This window comes from Theropithecus gelada, unplaced genomic scaffold (assembly GCF_003255815.1).
Source record: "Theropithecus gelada isolate Dixy unplaced genomic scaffold, Tgel_1.0 HiC_scaffold_15914, whole genome shotgun sequence".
Taxonomy (NCBI): Eukaryota; Metazoa; Chordata; class Mammalia; order Primates; family Cercopithecidae; genus Theropithecus; species Theropithecus gelada.
Genome location: NW_020257674.1, coordinates 71335 through 96011, shown reverse-complemented (window position 1 = coordinate 96011; position 24677 = coordinate 71335). Strand labels below are relative to the sequence as shown.

The 24677-nt window shown below is 45.5% G+C and overlaps 1 protein-coding gene across 1 annotated transcript; it reads left to right on the top strand.

Moving 5' to 3' along the window:
* Positions 1 to 2316: 2316 nt before the first annotated feature.
* On the top strand, positions 2317 to 3590 carry LOC112617222 (kazrin-like). The gene has a single exon (XM_025373972.1). The coding sequence runs from the start codon at positions 2639 to 2641 to the stop codon at positions 2984 to 2986; it is 348 nt and encodes a 115-aa protein (XP_025229757.1). The 5' UTR covers positions 2317 to 2638; the 3' UTR covers positions 2987 to 3590.
* The last annotated feature ends 21087 nt before the right edge of the window (positions 3591 to 24677 follow it).

The following is a 24677-nucleotide window of genomic DNA, read 5'->3' as shown; positions in this document are numbered from 1 at the left end:
TTATTTATTCTGGATATTTCATATAAATTGAATCATATAATATGTGACCTTCTATGTCAGCCTTCTTTCACCAAGCATAATGTTTTGGGGCTTCATCCACGTAGTAGTAGCATGTTTCAGTACTTTTCATGGCTGAATAATATTCCATTGTTTACTGCAATTTGTTCATCCAATCATCTGTTGATGGACATTTGGGTCGTTTCTACCTACTGGCTAGTAATGAACAGTGCTGCTATGAACGTCCATGTACAGATTTTTTTGGATATTTGTTTTGGACATATTCTTTTGGACATATACCTAGGAGTGGATTTGTGGGTCGTATGGTAATCCTGTGTTTAACTTTTCAAGGAACTGCTAATATATTTTCCACAATGACTGCACCACGGCATCCCCCTTTTGAAGACCCACAAAGTTCTGTAGTTTCGATGCTCTCCCCATAACGGAAAGACTGCAAAGAACAGAATCCTGGTTTGCAGATACACTAAGCAGTTCTAAGTACCTTGGTTGGGCCAGTTGGTAAGAACTTGTGTTAATGAGGTTAAGGTCAGGGTTCGATCCCCACACTGACCCATTAGCTGAGCAGTGTGGACAGAGTGAAGAATTGTGTCTTCCTGCCACATGCTCCACCATCGAATCCTGCCCTCTTGCAAAAGCTTGTTAGTGGTCACAGGGGAATGGACCAAGACTGTTTTTATGGTTCCACATAAAAGCGGGGAGAAATCTATCATTCAAGGCCTCCTGAAGGCGCAGCGGGAGGAATTTGCAATCAGATGATTACTTTCTTCCAGTCCTGGTATCACCTGGTTTCTGCGGGCCTCTTAAGTAAATTGCTTAACCCTGTGCAGAGCCTCAGTTTCCTTATCCCTAAAATGGGAATAATAATCCTCACTCATAAGACATAAGAATGTATAGAAAAGCACTCTGCATGCAGTTTTTGTTTGGTTCTTTTTTTTTTTTTTTTTTTCGAGACAGAGTTTTGCTTTTGTTGCCCAGGCTGGAGTGCAATGGTACAATCTCAGCTCTCCACAACCTCCACCTCCCAGGTTCAAGCGATTCTCCTGCCTCAGCCTTCCCAGTAGCTGGGATTACAGGCATGCACCACCATGCCCGGCTAATTTTGTATTTTTAGTAGAGATAGGGTTTCTCCATGTTAGTCAGGCTGGTCTCGAACTCCTGACCTCAGGTGATCCGCCTGCCTTGGCCTCCCAAGTGCTGGGAGCCACCGCACCCGGCCTTTGCTTGGTTCTTACGGGTTTCCTGTAAGAACGTGAAGGGTGGGCAGCCTCATTCTCTTCCTTGCAGCACCCCACTGGCTTCTGCAATCTGTTCTTTGCTGCTCTCCGAGGTTGACGGAGCTGGAATGGTGGCGCCCTGTTGACCAGAGGGTTGCTGGCTGTTTTAAATTGTCCTATTTGCATGGAATGAAGCTTGCTATGGTAACAAGGTCTGGTGGCTGGAATCCAGGGCCCCAGTGAAAAATGCAAAGCCTGTGGTCTGGGAGAGAAAGAGGAGCTGGAAAGGGTATATCAACGTCAGGTTACCTCAGTTCTTCTGTGAAGAGGGGATGGGTAAACTGAGGCAGCAGGGCTCCACTCTTTGGTCCCAGTAGAAGCAAGGGAAGAAGCCCCATCGACGCCTTCCTTCTTATCTCTCAACCTCATCTCTGTCCCCGCTAATATTCAGCTAAGAAGCTTAGGAGCTGGTTAAGGCTGTTCCTGCACCTGGGTGCACACACAGGGCTAGGGCCGTGGGGAGGCGGGAGCACGAGCGGCCCACGCCGAGGAAGGTTAGCGCTCCCTCCGGGGGTGGGCAGCGCAGGTCCGGCCGGCGGGTGGGGGTTGGAGAGTGAGAGGCACGCGGGGCACCAGCTCAGCTCCTCTCTGGGGATTTCGTACTCGCAGTTTAAGGAACCAGCGGAGCACCAACTCCACTTGTGAGCTGGCGCAAGCGTCCCCCTCCCCTGGAGATCCACCCCTGCTCCCCTCTGAGGCCCCCTTTCCAAGTACCCTCTCTTCCGGGCACCCAGCGCCTCCCCAACCCTAGCACTGCGCGGGGCACCAGTTCTTCAGGGCGGGGGCTGCCCCACCGCTCCAGGGAGGGGACAGAGGGCCGGCCTCGGTCCAGGCGACCCCCGCCCCTCGCCAGGGGCGCCACCTTGGCCCCCTCCCGGCTGCCGCCCGCCGCCCCCGCCCCCCAGGGGGGTGTGTCTCCTAAGCAGGGGGGCGCGGGAGGCCAAGGGTGCCCCCAGCCGCCGACCCAGACCCCCTCCCGAGCGGGCGGCGAATGGTAGGCTCCACTGAAAGAGTGCCTGGCGGCGCGCGGTGTCCTTCTCCGAGCAGCTCTCGGCGCCCGCCCGCCGGGGTCTCGGCGATCGCTGCTCCTCCTCCTCCTTCTCCTCCTCCTTTTTCTCCTCCTCCTTCTCCCCCCGCCGCCTCGCCACCGCCGCGGCTCGGGCTGAAGGCGCCGCTGTCATTCCTGCGCCGGAGGAGCCGGCGCTGCCGGTGCCTGGGGGTCGGGGCGCGGGCGAGCCGGGCCGCGGGGGACCCAACAGGTAGAGCCGGGGGTGCCCGGCCGCGCGCCCCCCGCGCATCATGCAGCTCTTTGTCACCTCTCTCGCCCCCAGGCCAAAATCCTGAGCATGATGGAAGACAATAAGCAGCTCGCGCTCCGCATCGATGGGGCGGTCCAGTCGGCCAGCCAGGAGGTGACCAACCTGCGAGCCGAACTCACAGCCACCAACCGGAGACTGGCGGAACTGAGCGGCGGCGGCGGCCCCGGCCAGGGCCCGGGAGCCGCGGCCAGCGCCTCGGCGGCGGGGGACTCGGCGGCGACGAACATGGAGAACCCCCAGCTCGGAGCGCAAGGTAGGATCGCCCCGGCGCCCAGGGCGGAGGAAGGCGAGCGGCGCACGCCCGGCCTCGGAGGTGGCCGGGGACCCGGGGTCCCCCACGCCCGGGGCGAAATCGCTTTGCATTCTAGCTTGTAACCCTTTCCGCCCGGTGGTGGCCACCGCTGCTCCCCGGCTGGGAGTTGCAGGCTGCTGTCATTCACGAAAACCCGGGCGCAGTGTGCACGGGGTCACACGGTCACACCGGCCCCGGCCAGCCTGAGCGAGGCGCAGCCTGCAGGTCCCTTCCGGCGTCAGAAAGTGCCCTTTCCATGGCACCAGCCCCCAGCTCCGTGGCAAACTTTTCATGCAGAGGCCTTTTCCCCATCCCCCGCAGGGGTGAATGGCACGGTTCCCCCCACTTCCTTAGGCGCCTTCCTTTGCAATGACTCTTTCCCAAAGAGAACTCCGGCTCTGCCGCCCGTGGTTGGGATAAAGGATTGGACTGCTGTGCACTTTTCTCCGTGGATGCCAAATCCCTTGGCTCAGTTGCATCTGGACTTTATTTTCCTCTCATTTGAGGTCTCGCAGGCATTGGAATCTATGGATGCAACAGTAGATGCTCAGCTCAGCAGGGAGTTTGAATTTCTGAAAATATAAACACCGAGAGCACTTTCCAGGGGGATATTGTAGACCTCAAAGATTGAGCGGTAGAGAAATGAAGGCTTAGGGTGGTGGGCTGCAGGGAGCCCCTGTTTGAAGGGACTCTGCAGTTTAGAGAAGAGGAAGAAAAAGACAGTTGGTGTGTGTTCACATTGACAGAGATTAAGCTCTGAATCCCCCTGCAAGACCTAAAGGCGGATGAGGCATCCCTAAAATGTACTGTTTGGTTTCTGTGACTTGGAAAGTAAAAGGGTAAGCAGGCTTTGGGGAATTTTTTTTTTCTTTTTCCCTAATTGCCTTTTGAGAAACAGTATCACTGGTTATTAATATCATTTGAATTGCAAATTAAACTGCTGAAATCCAGAACAGGACAGAAAAAAAATCTCCAGTCCATGAGGGCCACTTGTCGAAATATGTCCCTTGAAGTACAGGGTACCAAATTGCTCAGTGGCTCAAAATGATTTTCTGGTTCTGTTGTCATTTCAAGAGCTTCTCTTGAGTGTTGAGAGAGTCTGTTTTCCTAAGAATCTGGTTCTCTCCATCAGTCTCTGTTTCCACCTTATCTTCCTGGGAAGGTGTGCGTTCTTTGATGTGAGATGTGAAGCCTGCCCGTGTGCACTTTTATGTCGAATTCCAAGTCGGATCTTAACTTGGTACTCCCGGAGCCTGTCGGAAGTCTTGGGAATTGGGGGGAGTACTTTGGTAAGGAAGTAGCCATGACGTAATGGTGAGAAGGTGTTGTGGTCCTAGTGCTTGCTGCAAGCTTGACATGTGGTTATTCTTGTCATCCCTTGCGATGTCATTGTGTGTGAAAGAACATTCTCCACTGGAACCTGTGCAAAAAAAAAAAAAAAAAAAAGAAAAAAGAAAAAAAGAAGAAAGAAAGAAAGGCAGACTGCAAGGTAATGCTTCACTTTTTATAGGCAGAGGCTCTGCTAACATTAAAGAAATAGCTAAGAACTGGCATTTTGCTAAGAATCAGAAGCTGTATAGTAAAGGACACTGAACAATGCTCATTTATTTCCCACCGTCTGCCCCCTTCTCAGCGAAGGAAAAGTTAAGTGGCTTTTTATCTGAGTCCTGGGTCTGGTTGTAGACTGGGCAGGCTAAGGCAGTCATCGCAGTGATGATATACACATGCTCAACTTGGAAACTGACATACTTACGGATGGTTAAATTGTTGTAGTGGAACAACAGGGGGCTATTTCCTTGTTCTTTTTTCCTACACAAATGCACAGGGCTGTGGAAATGAAAATGGCTTTTGGATTTCTTGCATATCCTTAAAAACACATAAAACCAGCAGCTCCCATATGCTCTCAGGACCGTGCCTGCCCATGTCAGTGACTGTCTGTGGGTGGTAGGATGAAGGGTGGTCTTGATTTCTCCTCTTTGTACATTGGTATGTCTCAAAATCTTTACTAGGGGCACTTTGTGATTTTTATAATCAGAAAATAAAATGTTAAAAGGTTTAAACTCTACTTGATTGTTGGCCGCATAACCATCTAAATTGATGTGCATTTAAACAGATGTGATGGTTGAAAAGAAAATAACCCCCCCCATATAAGTTCAGTGGGGTATCATTTACTTGTCTGTAGCAACAGTACATGATGCATTATTTAGCCTCTGTAAGTTTTGGGGATTTTTTTTTTTTTTTTTTTTTTTGAGGGGGGCGGGAGTTGTTTTGGTTTTTTTTTTTTTTTTTTTTTTTTTTTCATAGCCTGTGGCAGCATCCTGCTAGCACAGAAATCCCCTGCATAGGTGGTCTGGTAGTTTATTTTGCCATTGCTTTCATTATCCTAAAAAGAAGCCTTGAGTTCTCACTCAAGTTAATTTTAAAGTGTAATTGATTGGATTCCACTTGCTTCTTCTTAATACACCTCCAGGGAGGCTCCCAGAGGCTCAACTCCTCCGGGTTTCTGACTGTTCTTCCAAATTAGTCTGTGTTTTCATTTTGTCTGTGTTGGTGCAATTCAATGGGCTCAGACCCTTAAGAGTATTTAAGTGCTATTGAGTTATCAATTTTCAAATCAAGGTTTTGAGTAAAAGGAGTATCTTTGCATTTCAAAATGCAACGGTGTAAGTCATCTTTTAACGAAAGGGCATTATGCACATATTAAATGCATGCTAATGTACTTTTAATAATATTAGTAGAAATGGTTTTGGGAAAGAGTCACCTTTTGCTTCCTCTGCCAAGAGATTGTTAGATTCATTTTCAAATGTTTTTGGTTTTGTTGTTTTAATTCTTTTTTTAAATGAATGAAGCAAGCTCATCAATCCATCATTGGCTGTTTTGTTCCAGGGATGACAACTGGCAGTAGGTAGGTTGGTATCCCCTTTTGATGAAGAAAACTTGGGTTTTCCTAGCGGGTTAATGCAGTGTGTCATTTAAACAAAATATTAACTTGGTTGGTAGCCCCTGTGAGCTGGCATGGTTGCTATGTAACAGAATCTAGAAAGTGAACTGCTGAAAATCTGGGCTTTCGGCACTTCGGAGGATATTCTTTCGGAATCTGTGTTAAAAGAACTCCTGGCAGCCAGCCCATCTTGTCTCTCCCTCCTGCAACTGAGTTGGATAATCCTTAATGAGAATGCTGGCATACAGTGCAGAGGGCGTCCGTGCAGGATGGCACATTTCAGAGCTCCAGAGGCTGCCTTTTGGGTTGGTGGGGTCACGACAGCCTTTGACAGGTGGACAGAAGGAGGCTTGGAAAGAACAGAGCCAAGCATTTGTTCCAATTCATCTTGTTGTTGGTAGCCAGAGAAGGGATTTGTTTAAAGTAACATTTCTAAGCTGTTTTCCTCAGCATAACATCTCTGGGAAAATGTGTTTAAAATGCTTGCTGTTCTTTGAGGGGAAAATGTAGCAGTTTGTTTCTCTGAAAATGTTTTATCTGATGAATGACTAATATTAGATTCAATTGGTTGCTTTGCTATGCATAGAATAAAACAATTAAGTGCTACCATACCCAATTCAAATAGGTGTTAACTGTATATAACAAAATACTTAATGTCCAGTAGGGTGTATGCCTACTATCATTAGTTTCTTTTTTAAAGAAATAATTGTATTTGTATTCCTATGCAAGTGAATGTGCTGATAGCATCTTTCTTTGGTGTTGAGGACTCCCTGCCTACTGCATTTGTTAGAATGAGATGGAGGAAAGTGTCAGTTTTCTGTACCTTTGTACATTTCCATAAATACATGCAAGTTTTTATTTTTCTCTCCAGGCATTAAAATAGGCTGTTACTTAAGGTCTGACAGCTCTTATCTACCATTACTACAACACTGGAAACTCTTTCGTGAAGTATAAATTACCTTTGGAGTGAATTGTATGTGTGAGTAGTCTGCAGAGACGCTAGACACTGTCGCTTTGCAAAATAAGTTCTGTCTTCTGGCATCCCCTTCTCAATTCATTCTGCCTCTGCTCTTGTTTTCCTAAGCAGACTTTTATCTTTTTTGAGAAAGAGAATTTTCAAATGGCAGAGAGGATGGAACAAAATGTTGGGGAATCTCGGACCTTCTGTTAGCTTGCCCCTAAGTTACAGAGCTCATCGAGCAGCCTGTGCCTTGGTTTTCCAGCCACATCAAGGGGCTGAAATAAGTGTGTCTTTTCCTAACCTGGTAGGCTGTCATGGGATGGGGATTCAGACTTCTCCCTGAAAATTATCATGCGTGGTCACAAAGAGATTACTTACAGATCAGTACAGTGTGGTTGAAATTACTTATTGATTGGGGATTATTTACTATCTTTCCATTGTCTTTGGAAAATGCCTTCAAAGGACCTCTTAAGTCAAGTCTCTGGTTCTGGTTAATTTCATGCTTCCAGCGTGCGCTTCATTATTTTTAGTGGTTTTCCAACACCTCTTTGATGTACCCCAGAAGTCTGAGCTGACCTGACTTGTCTAATGGGAGCCTGGTCACATATCTTCCCAGGGTAAGGCGTGAGAGGCCGTCTCCATCCCTTCACCCTGTTACTCCTCAAGAAGACTGTTGGCACTTTTTAGGAATCCTATAGGGTTATAATGTGTGACTTCCTGGCTGCCAGTGAGTTTGTAGCAGATGGGCTTGGCAGGTGGCAAGAGCTCATTGGAACTTTGCCTGCTCACTGTGCACATCATATGGGGCCCAGAAGGTCAAGCTTGGGATTTGGCCACATTCACTGCATGTTTTCTTTATGTATTATATATCTATATATTCATTCCTGGGCTGTGTAGATAAGGACAGTGAAATCAACATGAACTCCTCTGTTCTTTCCATACCTTAATGGTTTGACTGGAATTGGTCCCTGACTTCTTACCTACCGCCATATATCAGGCAAGAGCAGAACTCGTTCTGCCTGCTGAGCCCAGAGAATGGGTTTTTAAGTGATGTTGCATGTGGAAATAGGTCTCAGTGTTTGGGCTGCGTATTAGGGTGAGTAGCACACAATATGGCAGGAGTGTCACCGCCAGCAGTCATTGCCCTGCCTTGGTGCCCTGAATTGCAGGCATAGGGGGTTCAGGCAGAATCATTTAGGAAAGGATATCTTCCCCGAAGCCAACAGAGTGGCCATCCACAGGAGCAGATCATACCTGACGATTCATAGCAGCTAAGAGTTCTGCTGACCCCTGTCACCACCCTCTAGTTCCCCTGCTACCACCCCCCAGTTCCCCTGCCAGTCCCATCTCAGTTGTGGAGAAGCTGGAAGATCAGGGAAAGGAATGCCTTCTTCCGCCCCGTTTGGTTGCATGACACCAGAACATTCTTGCTTGTTTGATGCAACCTCGATCTAAGTGGTAGAGGCGAGGTTGTGCTCTGTGGGCCTTCCTGCTACCCCCTTGGAGTCCTAGGCTGCTGGAAACGTGAAAGAAGCTGAACGTAGTTTTAATGAGTTTGGCAAGAACAACTGTTTCAGCAGGTGGCTGCTGTGTGGTACGAGATCATTGGTGCTAAATTTATTCTGCCGGCTTTGTGGACTGGGTCCTGCCAGACCCTTGGGTCAGGCTTCCAAAAGGTCCCTGCCCCTTTACTCTCTGATGAGTTGAGACCTCAGCACAGGAGCTTAGATGGAGCTTGGAACAGGCAGTCCTGCAAGCAAAGAGCCCCAGGGCCTCTGCGCACTTCTCTGGTCAGGCTCGAGAGGGGAGAGAAGTTGGGGAGAGGAAGTGTCCTGCCCAGCTCCCTTCTCCTCTGTCCTCTTCCACCACCGCAAGCGCTGTGGTACCTTTGTGGGGGATGTAAAGGCCTTCCGTTCCCAATATTGCCTCTGCTCTACAGATTGTGTGAAGTAATGAGTCATTAAGAACAGAGCACCCTTTTAAAGAAGCTGATATTCTCCACTCATCTTTGCATACCTCATTATTATTGTTCTCAGAACTTACCTTTTGGGTATGCCACAAGACGCTGGGGATTCTGGGACCATCTTGAAGCATGTAGTATTTTTCCCTTTGGTCAAGGTGAATAGTTTAATGTAGCAGTAAATGAGAACTGGTTTCATTACTTTGGTCAAACTTTTTAATAAATAATAATATGCACTTATATCAACTACCCTGGCAAGTGCTTAACATACATTATTGAATCCTGAGGCCAGCGAGGTGACAACTGCAGCTGGCCCCCACCCAGCACAGTCAAAAATCTGTGTATAACTTTTGACTCCCCCAATACTTAACTCCTACTAGCCTACTATTGACTGGAAGCCTTATGATAACATAAACATAGCATAATATAAACAGTTAACAGATAACATAAGCAGTTGACTTACACATACTTTTATGCCCTATGTATTATGTATTTTATAATTAAGTAGAGAAATCAAGTAAGCTAGAGAAAACAAAATATTAAGAAAATCGAAAGGAAGAGAAAATATATTTGCTATTCATTAAGCAGAAGTGGATCATCATAAAGGTCTTCATCCTCATCATCTTCATGTTGAGGAGAAGGAGGAAGAGGAAGGGTTGGTCTTGCTGTCTCAGGGGTGCCAGAGGTGGAAGAAAATTCACGTACAAGTGGACCTGCACAATTCAGACCTATGTGGTTCAAGGTCAACTATATAATGCCTGTTTTTCAAAAGAGGAGACTGAGTCTCAGAGAAACCAAATCACTTGTTTGCAGTGAGATAGTGATGACTACAATGGTGATAATAACAGCAGACTTCGGCATAGCGTGTACTCTGAGCCAGATACTGTTCTAAGTGATTTTCTGGATTAATACATTGCATTAATGCATTCAGTCTTCATAATGACTTATTGGGCAGGTACCATTCTTGTACCTATTTTCCATAGGAGAAAACTGAGGCACAGAGATGACACATTTACTTGCCAAACGGTATATGGTCAGGAAGTGACCAAGCTCTGGCTCTCAAGTCTATGCTCTTATTCATTCCACTTTGACATCCAGGGTCATTCAACTGCCACATGACTGAGCCAGGAATGCAGACCCACTAGGTCTCTCTGCTGTTTAAACCTGTGTATGCTTCTCTGCCCTGTCTCCTGAGTCAGAAGCATCCTTTGGCTTGTTCCATTAGGAAGGTTCAGGGAGCTGTAGCCTTGTCTCTACTCCTGATTAATGTTTCCCTAGACTGGTGGTAGTTCCTGGGTCCTTACGGTAAAGTCTTATGCTTGAGAGTTAGGGGATCACTCAGCCTCTCAGCCATCAACTGACAAAGAGGGGACTGGATTCTGTTTGCAAGATGGGCAGCCCAGGGGCCACTTATCACTAATGAAAAAGACTATTTTGATCCTGGACTCGGAGCCTCCAATTTCTTGGACTTTGTGTGTTTCATCTCTCTTAGGAAGGATGAGTCCAGGCAAAGCCAGAATCTTGTGACAGCCTTATTCCCCATCCATCCCATGTCCTTTCTTTTGCCTGAGTTCTCTCTCTGTGGCCGCAGTAGCCTCCAGCACCCCGAGACCATGCCCAACAAAGGACTTATTAACCTTAAACAGATACCTTCACGCTAGGGTTTCTTAGCCTCAGTACTATTGACATGTGGAGCAGATAATTCTGTGTTCTCAGGGGGCCGTCCTGTATGTTGTAGGATATTTAGCAGCATTCCTGGCCTCTACCCACTAGATGACAGTAGAACCCTTCACACCCCAGTTGTGACAACCAAAAATGTCTCTAGAAGTTGCCAAATGTCCCCTTCAGGTCACAATTATCCCTGGTTGCGAACTGCTTTTTATGCAGTGGTGTTAGGGGAGACGTCCGTTGTTAGTCTTGGAATGACAGCTCTGTGAGGTCAGGGACTTTTGTCTATATTTTATTGTATCCTTAGCACCTAGAACAGTGCTTTATACATAATATAATAGCTCAGTAAATACTTGCTGAATGAGTAGATGGATGGATTGATGAATACTAAATTACGAGGTGTGTGGATCTGGTCTACTTTATACAGGGTATCATGAGGATCACTGATTTAATGATTAGATGAATTTAACTGAGTGCTTACATACCATATATTAAGCACTGTTTCAAATTCTTTATCTGTAATACCTCAACTAATCCTTTAAACCACCGTCTGAGATAAGTACAGTGTTTGTCATTTCACAGATGAGAAAGTTGAGGCACAGAAAGGTCATGTGACCTGCCCAGGGTCACCGAGCTAGCAAGTGGCAGAGCCAGGATACAAACACAAGTCAGTGTGATTCCAGAGACTGCCTGGCGTCTCCACCAGGATACTCTGGAGCTTGGCATCCTTTTTCCCGTTACTGCCCAAGAAACCATTATTGTTCTAATGTTGGCATTGTGGCAATTATAATTAGGATTTGCATGTCAGACACTAACTCATTCATCATCAATCCTCAGAGTTCTGCTGGACAAAATATGCTCTGTCACTGCTGGAGGATCCGTAGCCAGCAAGGACTCCTGTCTGGCCAGAGGTAAGAGGACTGCTTAGTGCTGAGCCATGTTCAGATGTGAGAATCTCTTCTCTCTGCCTCACTGCTGGGCTGTGACCAAAGAGAATCACAGAGAGGACTTGACCTTCCTACCTTTATGGGAAAGGGAACAGTGGACCCCAGAGCTTCTTAGTGGAATTTGGACTCATTTTTAGCAAAAGGGCTATTCCAGGATCAGAACTGGGGAGACAGAGAGACTTTTGAGATCACCCAAGGGAGCAGTAAGAGCAATAGCCAGTGTTCGTTGAGGCTTCCCCAGACACTGTGATGAGCTCAACAAACATTTTCTCAATTTACCTTCATATTACAGAGAGTTAGATATTGTTATCCCCTCCACTCCACAATGAAGACATTGAAGCTTAGAAGAGTTAAGTTGCTTTTCCAAGTTCTGGAAAGTAGTCCACTAGTGAACAGAAAAACAGGGGATCAGAACACAGGTTCACACGTTTGGCTGACCCTGGAATCTGCTCGCTTCATTAAGATGAGAATATCCAGATGTCACTGTCAGGTAGCCCAAAGACATGCCAGTAGGACGGTTTTGCTTTTTTGCTTAACGCCTTCCCTTCCCCTTTTTTTCTTCCTTTCTTCTTCCCTTCTCTCTGTCTCCATCTATTGTGAGAGATTGGGCACATAGGCCCAGAGACCACAGATTTAATAAGATGGGGACTGAGTTATCTTGGACTCATAGCCTCATAGGTACAACTGACATGGAAACATAATTTTCTAGTAAAGGTCTCGATGGGTGTAATGGAAAAATAGACAGTGAAGTGACAAATATAGGAGCCTTCACAGATGTGCATGACAATGGTAATATGTAATAAAAGCATGCTGGAAAATACATTAATTTCACCGCTAGAGGTTAAAACTGGCTCTGATAGATTATTAAAAAGTACAACTGTTTGGATAGATTGGTATCAGACACTGCAGAGAACAGCTAGTACCTGGAACCTTCTCCCCCAGAGAAAGAGTACATCTTAAGGAGAAGGAAGATGTGGATGTTACTGGGTTTAGGTCTTGAATAATAGCTTTTCTGTCCTCTTTTCAAAGAGAATTTAAAAAAGATGTGAATTTCAGGACGGAAATACCAGCATCCTTTAAAGTAAGCTCACCCCTTGTATCATCTCCCCAGCCAGGTCTCAGGCTTCTGGTAAGCTGCAACAAATGAATTCGTTCATTTTCCTTGATTAACTTGAACATGGTGTATTTAAACTGTTGAACATGACGTATTTGCTTTAATTTGGCAAGTGCAACTTGGAATACAGTGGGATTAATGTCATCTCTTTTTTTTAATCGCCACTCCTGCTGTTTGAAATTGGCAAGAATACGCTCACCATTTCTTGATGATGGCAAGGTAGGAGAGTTAGAAATTTGGTACTGGCCCTGGAGAGTGCAGTTGTGGGACCATAGAGCATGATAAATGATACCTGGGGAAACATGACCTGGAATTATATGTGTATTGATTATCTTAATTAATGTGCTCATCAACTGGATTGCTTTTCCTATTCCTATAAGGTTTACTACGTAAAGCAAGAAAAAACAGTACTATTCAGTGCATCTTCAGTATTTGGGTGTTAACAGAAAGACAAGGCTTGGCTGCCATTTTGTGGGGATGGTCAGCCTGTTCTCGGGTAAACATACTCACAGTGCCCTGTTTGCAACTTGACATGGTACCAGGCAGCCCTGCTGGAGAAGAGAGGCATGTTCAAGTTTTAATGGAAGTCCTGTAGAGAAGGATCATGATCTCTTGGTCAGCTTCCACAGGTTGGGTCATTCTCATCAGCAACTACAAAAACAAAATAAAACAAAAATAACCTCGTTTAAACTTGTCTGGTCAAGACCGGGGTTGATTCTACCATGAGTCAACTCAAAACCCATCCTCTAACTCTTTCAGTGTTATCACATTTATTATAAAACAAGAGCTTGGTGGAACATCAGTTTACAGAGCTGATGCTCAGCACCGTTTTTACAGGATTCTCCTGCATTTATTCACTTTTCCTCTTTTCTTGGCAATCAAGAGGGCTCCTTGGAAGCACTATAGTATCTCTACCTAGCCATCTCTTTGCAGTGTCCAAAGAGTTTCACAGGCATCATCCCAATGGACCCTACCAACTGGTCCATGTGATTGAATTGAGGTAGACACAGCAATCTATTTCTCAACTCAGGAGACTGAGGCACAGCAATTTAAGTTGATTTGTCTGAGATTGTTGAGCTGGTTTTTGAACCAACTTGCCCTCTCTTTCCCCACGCTAAGATCGGGCCCAGCTGCACAGTGTGGGAGGAGAACTGCCCCATAGCTCATGGCTGGGTGAGGTCTGACCTGGGCTGGGCCACTCCCTCCTGGGCATGGGCCACTGGGTCTTGTAAGGCCTGGATGGAGACACCGTCACTTCAAGACTGTGCCCTCATACTCTGAGCCTCCTGTCCAATGAGTGGCCCATGATGAAAGGGGAATCCATTTTTACAAATGAATCCAATTTTTTTTACACTAGATTCTTTATTCTTTTCAGTGGGATTTTACAATCATTTGACTTCTCTTTCAATGACCAGTTTTGTTTGTTTGTTTGTTTGTTTTTGTTGAGACAGAGTCTCTGTCGCCCAGGCTGGAGTGCAGTGGCCCAACCTTTGCTCACTGCAAGCTCCGCCTTCCGGGTTCATGCCATTCTCCTGCCTCAGCCTCCCAAGTAGCTGGGACTACAGACACCTGCCACCATGCCTGGCTAATTTTTTTGTATTTTTAGTAGAGATGGGGTTTCACTGTGTTAGCCAGGATGGTCTCCATCTCCTGACCTCGTGATCCATCCACCTCGGCCTCCCAAAGTGCTGGGATTACAGGCGTGAGCCACCGCGCCTGGCCCCAATGACCTGTCTTCTTAATGCCTGAGCTTAGAGTTTCTCCTCTTCTAGTTTCCCTAACAAGCAGTTAGGGATCTGTAAACAAGGTCAGGGATTACACCAGGAGAATGTCCTGTTTATTTCAGTGGCCTAGATCTGACAATGGCTCCCCTGTGGAGAATTTGTTGTTGTTGCTTTTTTTTTTTTTTTTTTTTTTGCACTCTATACCATCATAATTTAGGATATTTTACTCTGGAAAATACACCTGTGTGGAGACTGGTAGATGTGTGTATTCTTTGGGTGCCGGGGGCAGGATTTAGCAAACACAATAAATCTGCCTAATTTCTCTCTCTTTTTCACTATCCCTTTAGGGAGATCCCATTAGACCTTTAGAAGCTCTTTTATTAGGGTCTTTGGGTTAATATGCAACCAAAATGTGTTGGTTTGAATTCTCCAGCTAACCTGTTGGTTGTTTAGATGCATGTGGTCACTTTCGCTGTGGCTGTAACTGCCTGGACAGCAAGTGGTCCAGCTTCATGCCCAGATCCTGGCCTCAGGTGAATGGAATTTTATCCACAGATCACAAGCCAAGAGTATGGCAGAAAACTCAGGGAGATCGGAATGGGGCATTTTTTTCTGTGCATCTTAAAGGAATGGAAGGGGAGGTATCAATCCAGTGGTCTCTGCAGTGTAGCAGGTGACCAGCTGAGGTCCACTGACTCCTAAGTGGCAAGTCCAGTGGCTGGGACTCTGATCTCTGTTTCAATTCCATTGCAACAAGGAACATTCTTCTGGGCTTTCCCAACTTCTGACAGCAAAATAGAAATAATAGACATGGGAACTTCATTTGAAGGTCTATTTATAATGGATTCTAGAATAGAAAGTATTTTTGAGGATCAAAATGTGTTGGGGCTTTTGAGTTTTAGATTTGTATTAGAATTAAATGCATAAGAGTATGCACCCTCCCGAGGTGGGAGGATTGCTTGAGCCCAAGAGTTCAAGATCAACCTGGCCAATAGAGTGAGACACTATCTCTACAGAAATCTTAAAAGTTAGCTGACCTTGTTGGCGCACACTCGTGGTCCCAGCTACTTGGGAGGCTGAGGTAGGAGGATCAACTTGGGACCAGGAGTTTGAGGGTGCAGTGAGCTATGATTGCACCACTGCACTCCAGCTTTGGTGATAGAGCAAAACCCTGTCTCAAAAAAAAAATAATAATAATAATTAAGATTTTCCCAAACTAATGGATATTATAGTTATTAATATAGGCATAGACGAAAGTGCTTCTTGTTTTGAAGTTCATTTTAGTGCTTCCCCTTTGTGACTTCAATAGTGGAGCTAGTGTGGAAGTTGGCAAACTTCTTCTAAAAACAGCCAAATAATAAATAGTTTAGGTTTTGAGCACCATAAAGTATCTGTTGCAATTCCTCGAATCTGCTGTTATAATACAAAAGCAGCCATAGACAACAGGTAAATAAATGGGCATGGTTGTATTCCAATAAAACTTTATTTATAAAAACAGGTAGCCCTGGGGTGATCATTTGCCAACCAACCCTTGGACATGTATTAATAGTTCTTGTTTATTTGTCTCTGACCCAGCTCAACGTACAGGAGGAGCTTAATAAATGGTGATGAATGAGTGAGCTAGTGAATTAAACATGAGCAATAAAACTACTAGATTATAGCGTTAAAGGAGCAAAAATGAGAAGTTAATGACTAGGGGTGTTGTGGTTAATGGACAGGAGAAAGAGACATTTGCTGCCACTCAGTGGTTTGAGACAGAGTCACTTGTGTTCAGCCTTCATCACTGACTTCCCAAGACCCGTGCTCTAACCCCTGAGCTATGGAGCCCTTGCCTTCATCACTGACTTCAAAAGAACTGAGAAGGGACAAAGAGTCATTGGTCATGGTGAGATGCAGGGTGGGACACTTGACATCTGAGCCTCAGTTTCCTTGTTATGAAATGAGGAGGTCACTTCTATCTTCCAGATAATGCAGCAAATAAATATGGGTTTAAGGGAAGGAGTGAGGCCTGATTCAGATCCTGGTGATATGATGTAGATGCTGTGGGACGTTCCGGCTCTCAGCTTCCTCATCTGGAACATGAGGCTGATAACACCTCTGTGGTGGAGTGACTGGGCTGGTTTCATGCAGGGGTCCTTGACCTCAGCACTGTTGACATTCTAGGCCAGATAATTCTTTGTTGTGGGGGTGGGGGGCTGTCCTGTGCATTTGAGGACATTTAGCAACATCTGTGCCAGTAGCAACCCCATTATGTGACAACCAATATCATCAGATATTGCCAAATGTCCTTTTAGGGATGAAAGCATTCCCTGCTTGGGATCTGCTGGTTTAAGGGACTAACATACTGCTCCTGGCATGAAGTTTAGCAGACTTTGGGATTCCTTAGATAGAACTCTTGGTTATTAATAGTGCATTGCATTACTGAACTATGAATTCTCTCCTCTTTGACTTATTAACAAAACCACTTTATTTCCTTAGCTGATTTCTGTCTCCCAAAGGCAAGACTGGGTATTTTGTTCCAGAACCCAAGTCCTTCTCCTGAACCTTCTATGTCACTTAGAAACCGAACTTCCTATGATGTCCTGTTGAGTGTGTCCTAGCTTTTTAATGTATAGGTACCCTAGACTTGCATTCGAGGTTATGGTCAGTATCAAGTGATTCATACAAGAGATCATCCAGATGTCTTCACCATGAACCAAAGGGAAGGGTACAGACTGAGAGGCTCAACTCACAGAGGCTGGCAGGCTGAGGCCGGGGATTGTACTCTGAGGAAACAGATAGTGTGCCGCAAACTCCCACCAACAGAATGATCATTTCCCTGGTGAGCAGGCATACACTGTTAACATTAGCCAGGGGCCAGTTTTCAATGGTTTAAACTTTAATTAAGATGGCTATTCCATACCACAGATTAACATCTGGATTTCGTGTTTCTGCCATCCGTATTCTCACTGAATAGTGATTCCTAGTGTTTTTAATGAAGAGAGAAAGAAAATTCTGGCTCCTACATTTTAGTAGTCATATTTTTGCTCTCTGTTTGAGAAGATACCTAAATGCAAAAGATTACAATGAATTCAGTAGCTTTGTCAAATGGAGACTGCTTCTGTATTGCATATATTTGAAAACTAATGGTATACACATCAAGAAAAATAATTCATTGTGCCCACAGGCAGCAGGTTGGAGATGTGTGGATTTTGAACTTCTTGTCACCTTCTCTGGCCACCCAGAGTCTCTACGGCCCACAGGTTGGGCCCGGATCAATGTGGTGCTCCACAATGTCAGGTGCAGTGAGGTGCTTGACAAGTGCCTTGGAAAACTACGGCCTCTGCCCTGGGACTTTGAGTCTTCTGCTGATTTTAAGGGATTCCTCTGTTCTTCAAACCCAACTCTGCCTCCCTGTGACACAGCTGATGAACCTGTAATTTGGGCCCCTGGCTTTCAGAAAACTCTGCAAAATTTCTGCAGAGTGACTTCCTGGTATGAATAACAGAAAGCACCAGTTATGGTCAGAATAACAGAACTGGCCCCACGCTAGATTTCCGGCAATACGATGCGATTGGCCAACTGCCATCACTAACTAGTGTCACCCTGCCTCATCTCCAGCAATATCCTAAAACCCCTCAAGCATGTGATCCGTCATATCATTTTCTCATTTATGCCAACGATGGATAATGGCCTAATCTCTCCAGCAGCATTCAGATTTATTAGAGAAGATAGCATTTACAAAACCATTTCACTGTTCCTCTGCAAACACCCTAAGCTGTCTTACAATAAACCATTTTCTTTATAATAAGCCTTCCTTTTAACAGTGGTTTATTCCCTGCAATCAAAATCACCTGGAAGAGCCCAGAAAATGGTTTTCATTTCTCTTCCTTCATGTTTGGTTAATCTTTGGCTGGAGGGCTCTGCAGGACCTGGGAGTGAACATTAGAGAGAGGCAGAGGCCAAACTTTGCTAAGGATGAGAGCTCTGCAGCAGGACATGGTCAGTACAAGGCTGGACCCAGCCTGGGTGACCATCTGCTGGGCCTGCTGGCAAAGCACCTCCCACGTTGGGTTTAGATGTTCAGGAGAAAAATACATGCGCAAAACCCAATGTGATCTGGTTGGGAGGACTCTTTTGTTCATTGTGTGTCGCTTTCAAGATTGACCGCCAAAGAAAATGACAAGTTTAGCAGCCACAGTATGTTGTCATTTGAATACAACCCAGAGAAACACTGAGAGACAGTAATTACTAGGAGAAGGGCCTCACTGGTTTTTGCGTGAACGATTTGTTTGAACAAACGAAGATGCTGATGCAGGGAAGTTCAGGATCTATAGCGGGGGACAGAAATCTCTGGAGTCCACTGCCAAGTGCAAATCCTGTCTCTTAACACTTCCTAGCTGGGGGCAAGTTGCTTTACTAAAATAGGCCTTGGTTTCCTCATAGGGATAATGCTGGTCCTGACCTCCCAGGGCTGTTATAGGATTCAGGTAGAATGTGTGTGATGCACAGAGCACATTACTTGGCACTTGCCAATTCCCTGTAAATGTCGTTAACAAATGTTCATAAGTTGCCAGTATCCCTACAGGCACTGAGGAAGGAAATTGAGTTTATTCTTTGGTTTCTTTGTTCAGCTAACATTCATAAAGCACTCTATGATTGACAGAGCACCATGAGGAGCTCCCAGGATACCCGGACAAGTAAGGTGCCCACCACCTGCTGGAAGCCAAAGGAGGGAAGAACAGCAGAGGAGAGCCCCATTGTGGGATCCAGAGAACTGGGTTCTGGCCTCAACCCTACAACTAAGAGACTAAAGAAGAGCAGAGCGGGCCAGGCACGGTGGCTCAACACCTGTAGTCCTAGTACTTTGGGAGGGTGAGGCGGGCAGATTATTTGAAGCCAGGAGTTCAAGACCAGCCTAGCCAACATGGCAATATCCTGTCTCTACTAAAAATACAAAAACTACCCGGTGTGGTGGTGCAGCTACTCAGGAGGCTGAAGCACAAGAATTGCTTGAAACTGGGAGGCAGAGGCTGCAGTGAGCTGAGATCATGCCACTGCACTCCAGCCTCCATGTCAGAGTGAGACTCCATCTCGAAAAAAAAAAAAAAAAAGAAAGAGGAGCAGAGGGGACTTCTCACTTCCATGAGGGCTTGGTGCCAACCGTATGGCCAAGGTGTAGGGTGTGGCATCCCCGCCAGCCTCTGCAACTTGTGAGAGGCATCCCGGGAAGTGACTTAGGAACTGAGACACTGGTTCAGTCAAAATGAGGGCATTTGGCATGTGGTAAGACTTCTCTGAAGTCCCTCCTATTTCTGAATTTCTACAACTTCTGACCATTCATAATATCACCCAATCCATCAGTTCCACCTTAAAACATTTCTTCAAGGACAGGCAGTTCATCTTGGAGAGTGTGGTCTCACCTGGCTTGAGAGAGATGATGTTAGCCTGCCAACTCTGCCAGAGACAGGTGCAGGAGAGACACGTGAAAGCTGAGGTGGAGAGAAGAAGATGGCACCAGAAGGAAGTGCCCATGTGGGTTGTGGAATGACGCAATGCCTGTACAATCCAGGAAGGGACACTGAAGACAGCCTCATCTAGTCTTTCCTTTGCAGTTGGAGAAACTGAGGCTGGAGAGCGCAAGTGAGCCTGCTGAGGCTACACAGCCCTTTATAGCAGAACCTGGGCTAGAGCAAGACCTCTGGCCTCTTGGCCCAATTCGTGTTATCCTGACTCCCAAGCTTCCTCATGTGGTGTCCCAGCTGCTACACAGATCTGTGCTGTAAATTCCAGCAGAACCTTTGTGTGCCATAAACTCATCCTTTCTGTGCCCTCAAATAACTTAAATTCTGAAACAGACAAGCTGGAAACAGAGGAGACCTGTGGTATGGAGTTTGTGGCTTGGTCTGACTTTCTAGGGAGCACAGAAGACGGTGATTTAGAAAAAAAAAAAAAAAAAAAAAAAAAGCACAAGCCAGATGCCCAAATTAAAACACTAAATTTTCTTGGAGTTTATGTGCTCCAAGCAATGTAAATAAAGGTGAGGGCTGGGCCCCTCTGCGCATACATCAGCCTCAGCGAAGGCTCACTCCCCTGTTGTGTTTAGGTATTTCAGCCCATCACCTCCACCTCTTGGCATTTCTGAGATACAAGGGGGAGGGTTCCATTTGTCATCCTGATTGTCCTCCCTAGGGTTTCTTGGAGCCGCGATCTCAGGGTTGCCTTTTGCATGAAATATGAAGCTGAGAGATAGAACCAGGACATTTCAATGCAGGCAGGATACACTTGGGAAGGCTGGGTTTCTGCCCTCGTGGCCTCATTTGCATTCACTGTGCTCCTGACCATTTGTAATATAGTGGTGGGTGTCCATCAAATCGCTATTAACTCCAGCCAGCTCCTAAGGGGCTGTCTATGCTGTCCCTTACAAGTCCAGGGGGATGACATGGCCCATACCTTTGGTCATTCGGTGAGTGTCATGAGCCACTTCCATCGTTGTTTCTATTTAGTCTCTCAAGGATCCTGCAAGACAGCAACCTTGGTTGTATGACTCCAATCCTTTCACTGGATTCAGATACCTGGGTTAAACCCACAGCCCCACCACTTCCCAGCATGCCTTTTTGCTGGGTCCCGTAACAGATGCTTTGCTATCTATGTTATGCGGCTGTTCTATGATACAGGCATATTTCAGAGATATTGCAGGTTCCGTTCCAGGCCACCACAATAAAGCAAATACCGAAATAAAGTGAGTCACACAAATTTTTTGGTTTCCCAGCGCATATGAAAGTTATGTTTATACTACATTGTAGCCTCTTAAGCGTACAAGAGCGTTCTGTCTCAAAAGTCTACATACCTTAATTTAAAAATGCTTTATTGCTAAGAAATGCTGATACAGAGACATGAAGTCAGCACATGCTATTGGGAAAATGGCATTGATAGACTTGCTGCATGAGGGGTTACCACAAACCTTTGATTTGTAACAAAATAAATAAATAAAAAAATAAAACTTGGTATCTACGAAGTGCAGTAAAACAAGGTTTGCCTGTAGCTTGTACCTTATGGGGTTTTTATAAAGATAAAGTGAGTAAATATAGATGAATCCCCGTGATAAGTGCATGGTACATATATGCTAAGGATTCAATAAATATCAGCTATGAATGTGGAACTGTACATTAAAGCTGTCCAGAGTGTCCCATGGAAGACCTGTAGTGCTAAAGAGTGACATTTCTTGGGAGTGACAAAACAACCATTTAAGGAGGAGCTAGTTAAAATTGGAATCTCAGTTTTTCAAGTAAAAATCCCAAAGTGTATGAAACCTTAATGTCCTCATTTATTTTGTGGTTTGATCTATGGGCTTTCCCATTTGGCAGTGGCAGAAGGGACTCCCCGAGTGCCCACTGCTATCTGTGCTCACCTTAAATATGCCCAACCAGAATCTTATCTCTGACAGCTCATGCATCATCCTCCCGGGGAGAGGGAGCCCCACTGACTCACTGACAGACCCTTAGTTAATTTCTGGATTCTTTTTTTTCTCAGTTATTTATAGCTCGGCTGCTGATATTTCAAGCTCTCATTGTTAAGCAAGGAAAGGCCTTGGGTGCTGCAAGATGGCAGCTGAGTCCAGCACTTGCTTCACTCTTCATCTGGTTTGTAAGGTGTGTCCCATGTCCGTGGAAACATGCTGGGACATGGCCTCGGCCCCGGCATATTCTAGTGATGAGAGTGAGGATTTGACATGAAAAGGCCAAAGTTCTAGACTGTCTTCTGCCTTGAGCTGGTGACATGACTTTGGACTAATCACTTTGCCATTCAGGTCTCCATTTTCCCATCAGGAAGATGAGAAGAATGGAATAAAGGGATCATAATTTTATTCTGCAAGTGTTTCTTGGGCACCTGCCCCATGGCTGGCCCCATGCTGGGCTCATGGAGTTCATGAAGCTCCTGGGGCAGGGAGAGGACAATGGTAATGATGAAGATAATAAGTGACACTAACATGATGGAGTAACCAGAAGGGACAAGGCACCGTTCTAAAAGCTATATATATACTTTCGTGTTTAATCCTCACATCGTTTTATTATTAGTCCAATTTTGACAGGTCAGGCAACTGAGGCACAAAGTGATTAAATCATGTGTCTATGACCACACTGTGGGTAGAGTTGACATTTGAACTCTGGCCCACTGACCCCAAAGCCTGTATTTTCAACCAGCACATGTCACTCTCAATGACAATACACTGTGACAAGTACAATGATAGTAGTATGTGCAAGGTATGTAAAAGTGTTAACAAGGGACACTTTGCCCAGGCTGAAGGAAAGGTGAGGGGTTCCCTGACAGTCTCCAAAGGAGACTTCACTTGAACAGAAGTCTAGAAGGGCAAGTAAGTCTTCTTCGGGTCAAGAAGGTGTAGGTGGGTCTTTGGGTAGAGCTTGCTGCAGGATATAGACACGGCAGGGAGAAAGCATGGCTTGTTGGGTTTGGCCAGTGTTTGGGTTTGGCTCAAGATCTAGGTGTGATGGGAGAATTAATGCGACATTGAGATGAGAGTGAGTGAAACTGAGAATGCAGGGGTAGAAGACAGATTTAGAAGGTTCTGATAAACTAAGAAAAGGAATCCAGTTTTAGCCCATGCACAGTGAAAAAGGAATTTAATCATTCTTGTTTTTTTTTTTTTTTTTAAAGACAAAATTTTACTCCGTTTCCTGGGCTCAAGTGCAGTGATGCAATCATAGCTCACTGCAGCCTCAAACATCTGGGCTCAAACAGTCCTCCCACCTCAGCCTCCTAAGTAGCTAGATCTACAGGTGGGTGTCACCATACCTGGCTAATTTTTTAATTTTTTTGTAAACACCAGGTCTTGCTATGGTGTCCAGGTTGGTCTCTGAACTCCTGGCCTCAAGCAATCTTCCCACCTCATCCCCCCAAAGCACTGGGATTGCAGATGTGTGCCACTGTGCCAGGCATTGAATCATTCTTTTGTTATTGTAGTGAAATACATATAACGGAAAATTTGCCATTTAAATCATTTTAAAATGTGCAATTCACATTAAAAATACTTTCACAATGTTTTGCAACCATTGCCACTATCTAGTTCCAGAACCTTTTGACCACCCCACACAGAAACCCTGTACCCATTAAGCAGTCACTCCCCATTCTCCCTGCCTCCACCTCCTGACAACCACAAATCTGCTTTCTGTGTCTATGGATTTGTTCATACCAGACATTTTATGTAAATAGAATCATGCAACATGTGACCTTTTGTGACTGTCTTCTTTCACTTGGCATGATGATTTTAAGACTCATCCATGTTGTAGCATGTATCAGCACTTCATTCCTCTTTATGACTGGATACTATTCCAGTGTGTGGCTATACCACATGATATCCATTCATTTATTGATGGACACGTGAGTTGTTTCTGCCTTTTTGGCTGTTGAATAGTGGCATCGAATCACTTTAAGTTCAGTTTTAGCCTCATCTCATCTCCCCAGGTCAATGCATTGTAGCCTTGCCCCTGCTGGGTTAACAGTTACCCATCTGTACAATAGTAAGTACAGTTACCCATCTGCACAGTTACCCATCTGTACGATGGTAAGATCTGTGTATATATGCGTATTTTATATGTGTATGTATAGTCTCTACAAAAGTATACCATCTGCTTCTCCCTAAATTGTAAGCGCAAGAGAAAAATTAGATAATTTTGAAATTGTTTGAGACAATTCTATTTAAAACTAATGGGCAGCTTTCCTCAAGTGTTAAATGCAGCTGATAAGAGCACCCATTTCTGAAAGTTGCTGAGAGTATTCAATGCGTTCATTCACACAAGACTCAGCAGTGCCTAGCAGATCAGAAACACCCAGTGAAACTGGTTGTGATCATTCCTATCATTATCACTGGTTATTATTGATGCAATCTCCACTTTGCCACATCTTCTCTGGGTGGCAAGAAGCTGGAATAGGTTTCTAAGATTCCAGGGCTCGGCCAGGTCTTTAGGGAGCCCTGTTGGATAGATTTGGGGCACATGTTGTCCAGAGGAGATTTGTGACAGGGTAACCATGGAAACTTTCATCTTCTTTCGCTTCTTCTTTCTGAAAATACCAAGAAGGTTGTAGGGTGGCAGTAGCCAGCCGGAATACCACAGTGGGCAAGAGGCCTTCTCAAATAACAGTCATGAGCTCAAGTCCCACCCCTGCCACTACTATAATAGCTGTGAGTGACCTTGAGTGAAGTGCCTCATCTCATTCAGCCCCAGTTTTAGCATCTTTAAAATGGAAATAATAGAAGCATCTGCATTTTAGGGTTGTTGTGAGGATCCTCAGAGGTGATGCCGTGGAAATCTCCCAGCGGAGTCTCTTGCACAAGCTAAGTTTCTTTGAAAGTGTCCCCATTGTCATCATCAGTGTGCCCATTTGTTGGGATAGACGGTCTTCATCATCTCTGCTTGTCCTGGAAACTGGAGCTGTCACATCAGCCTCCCCATGTAGGAAC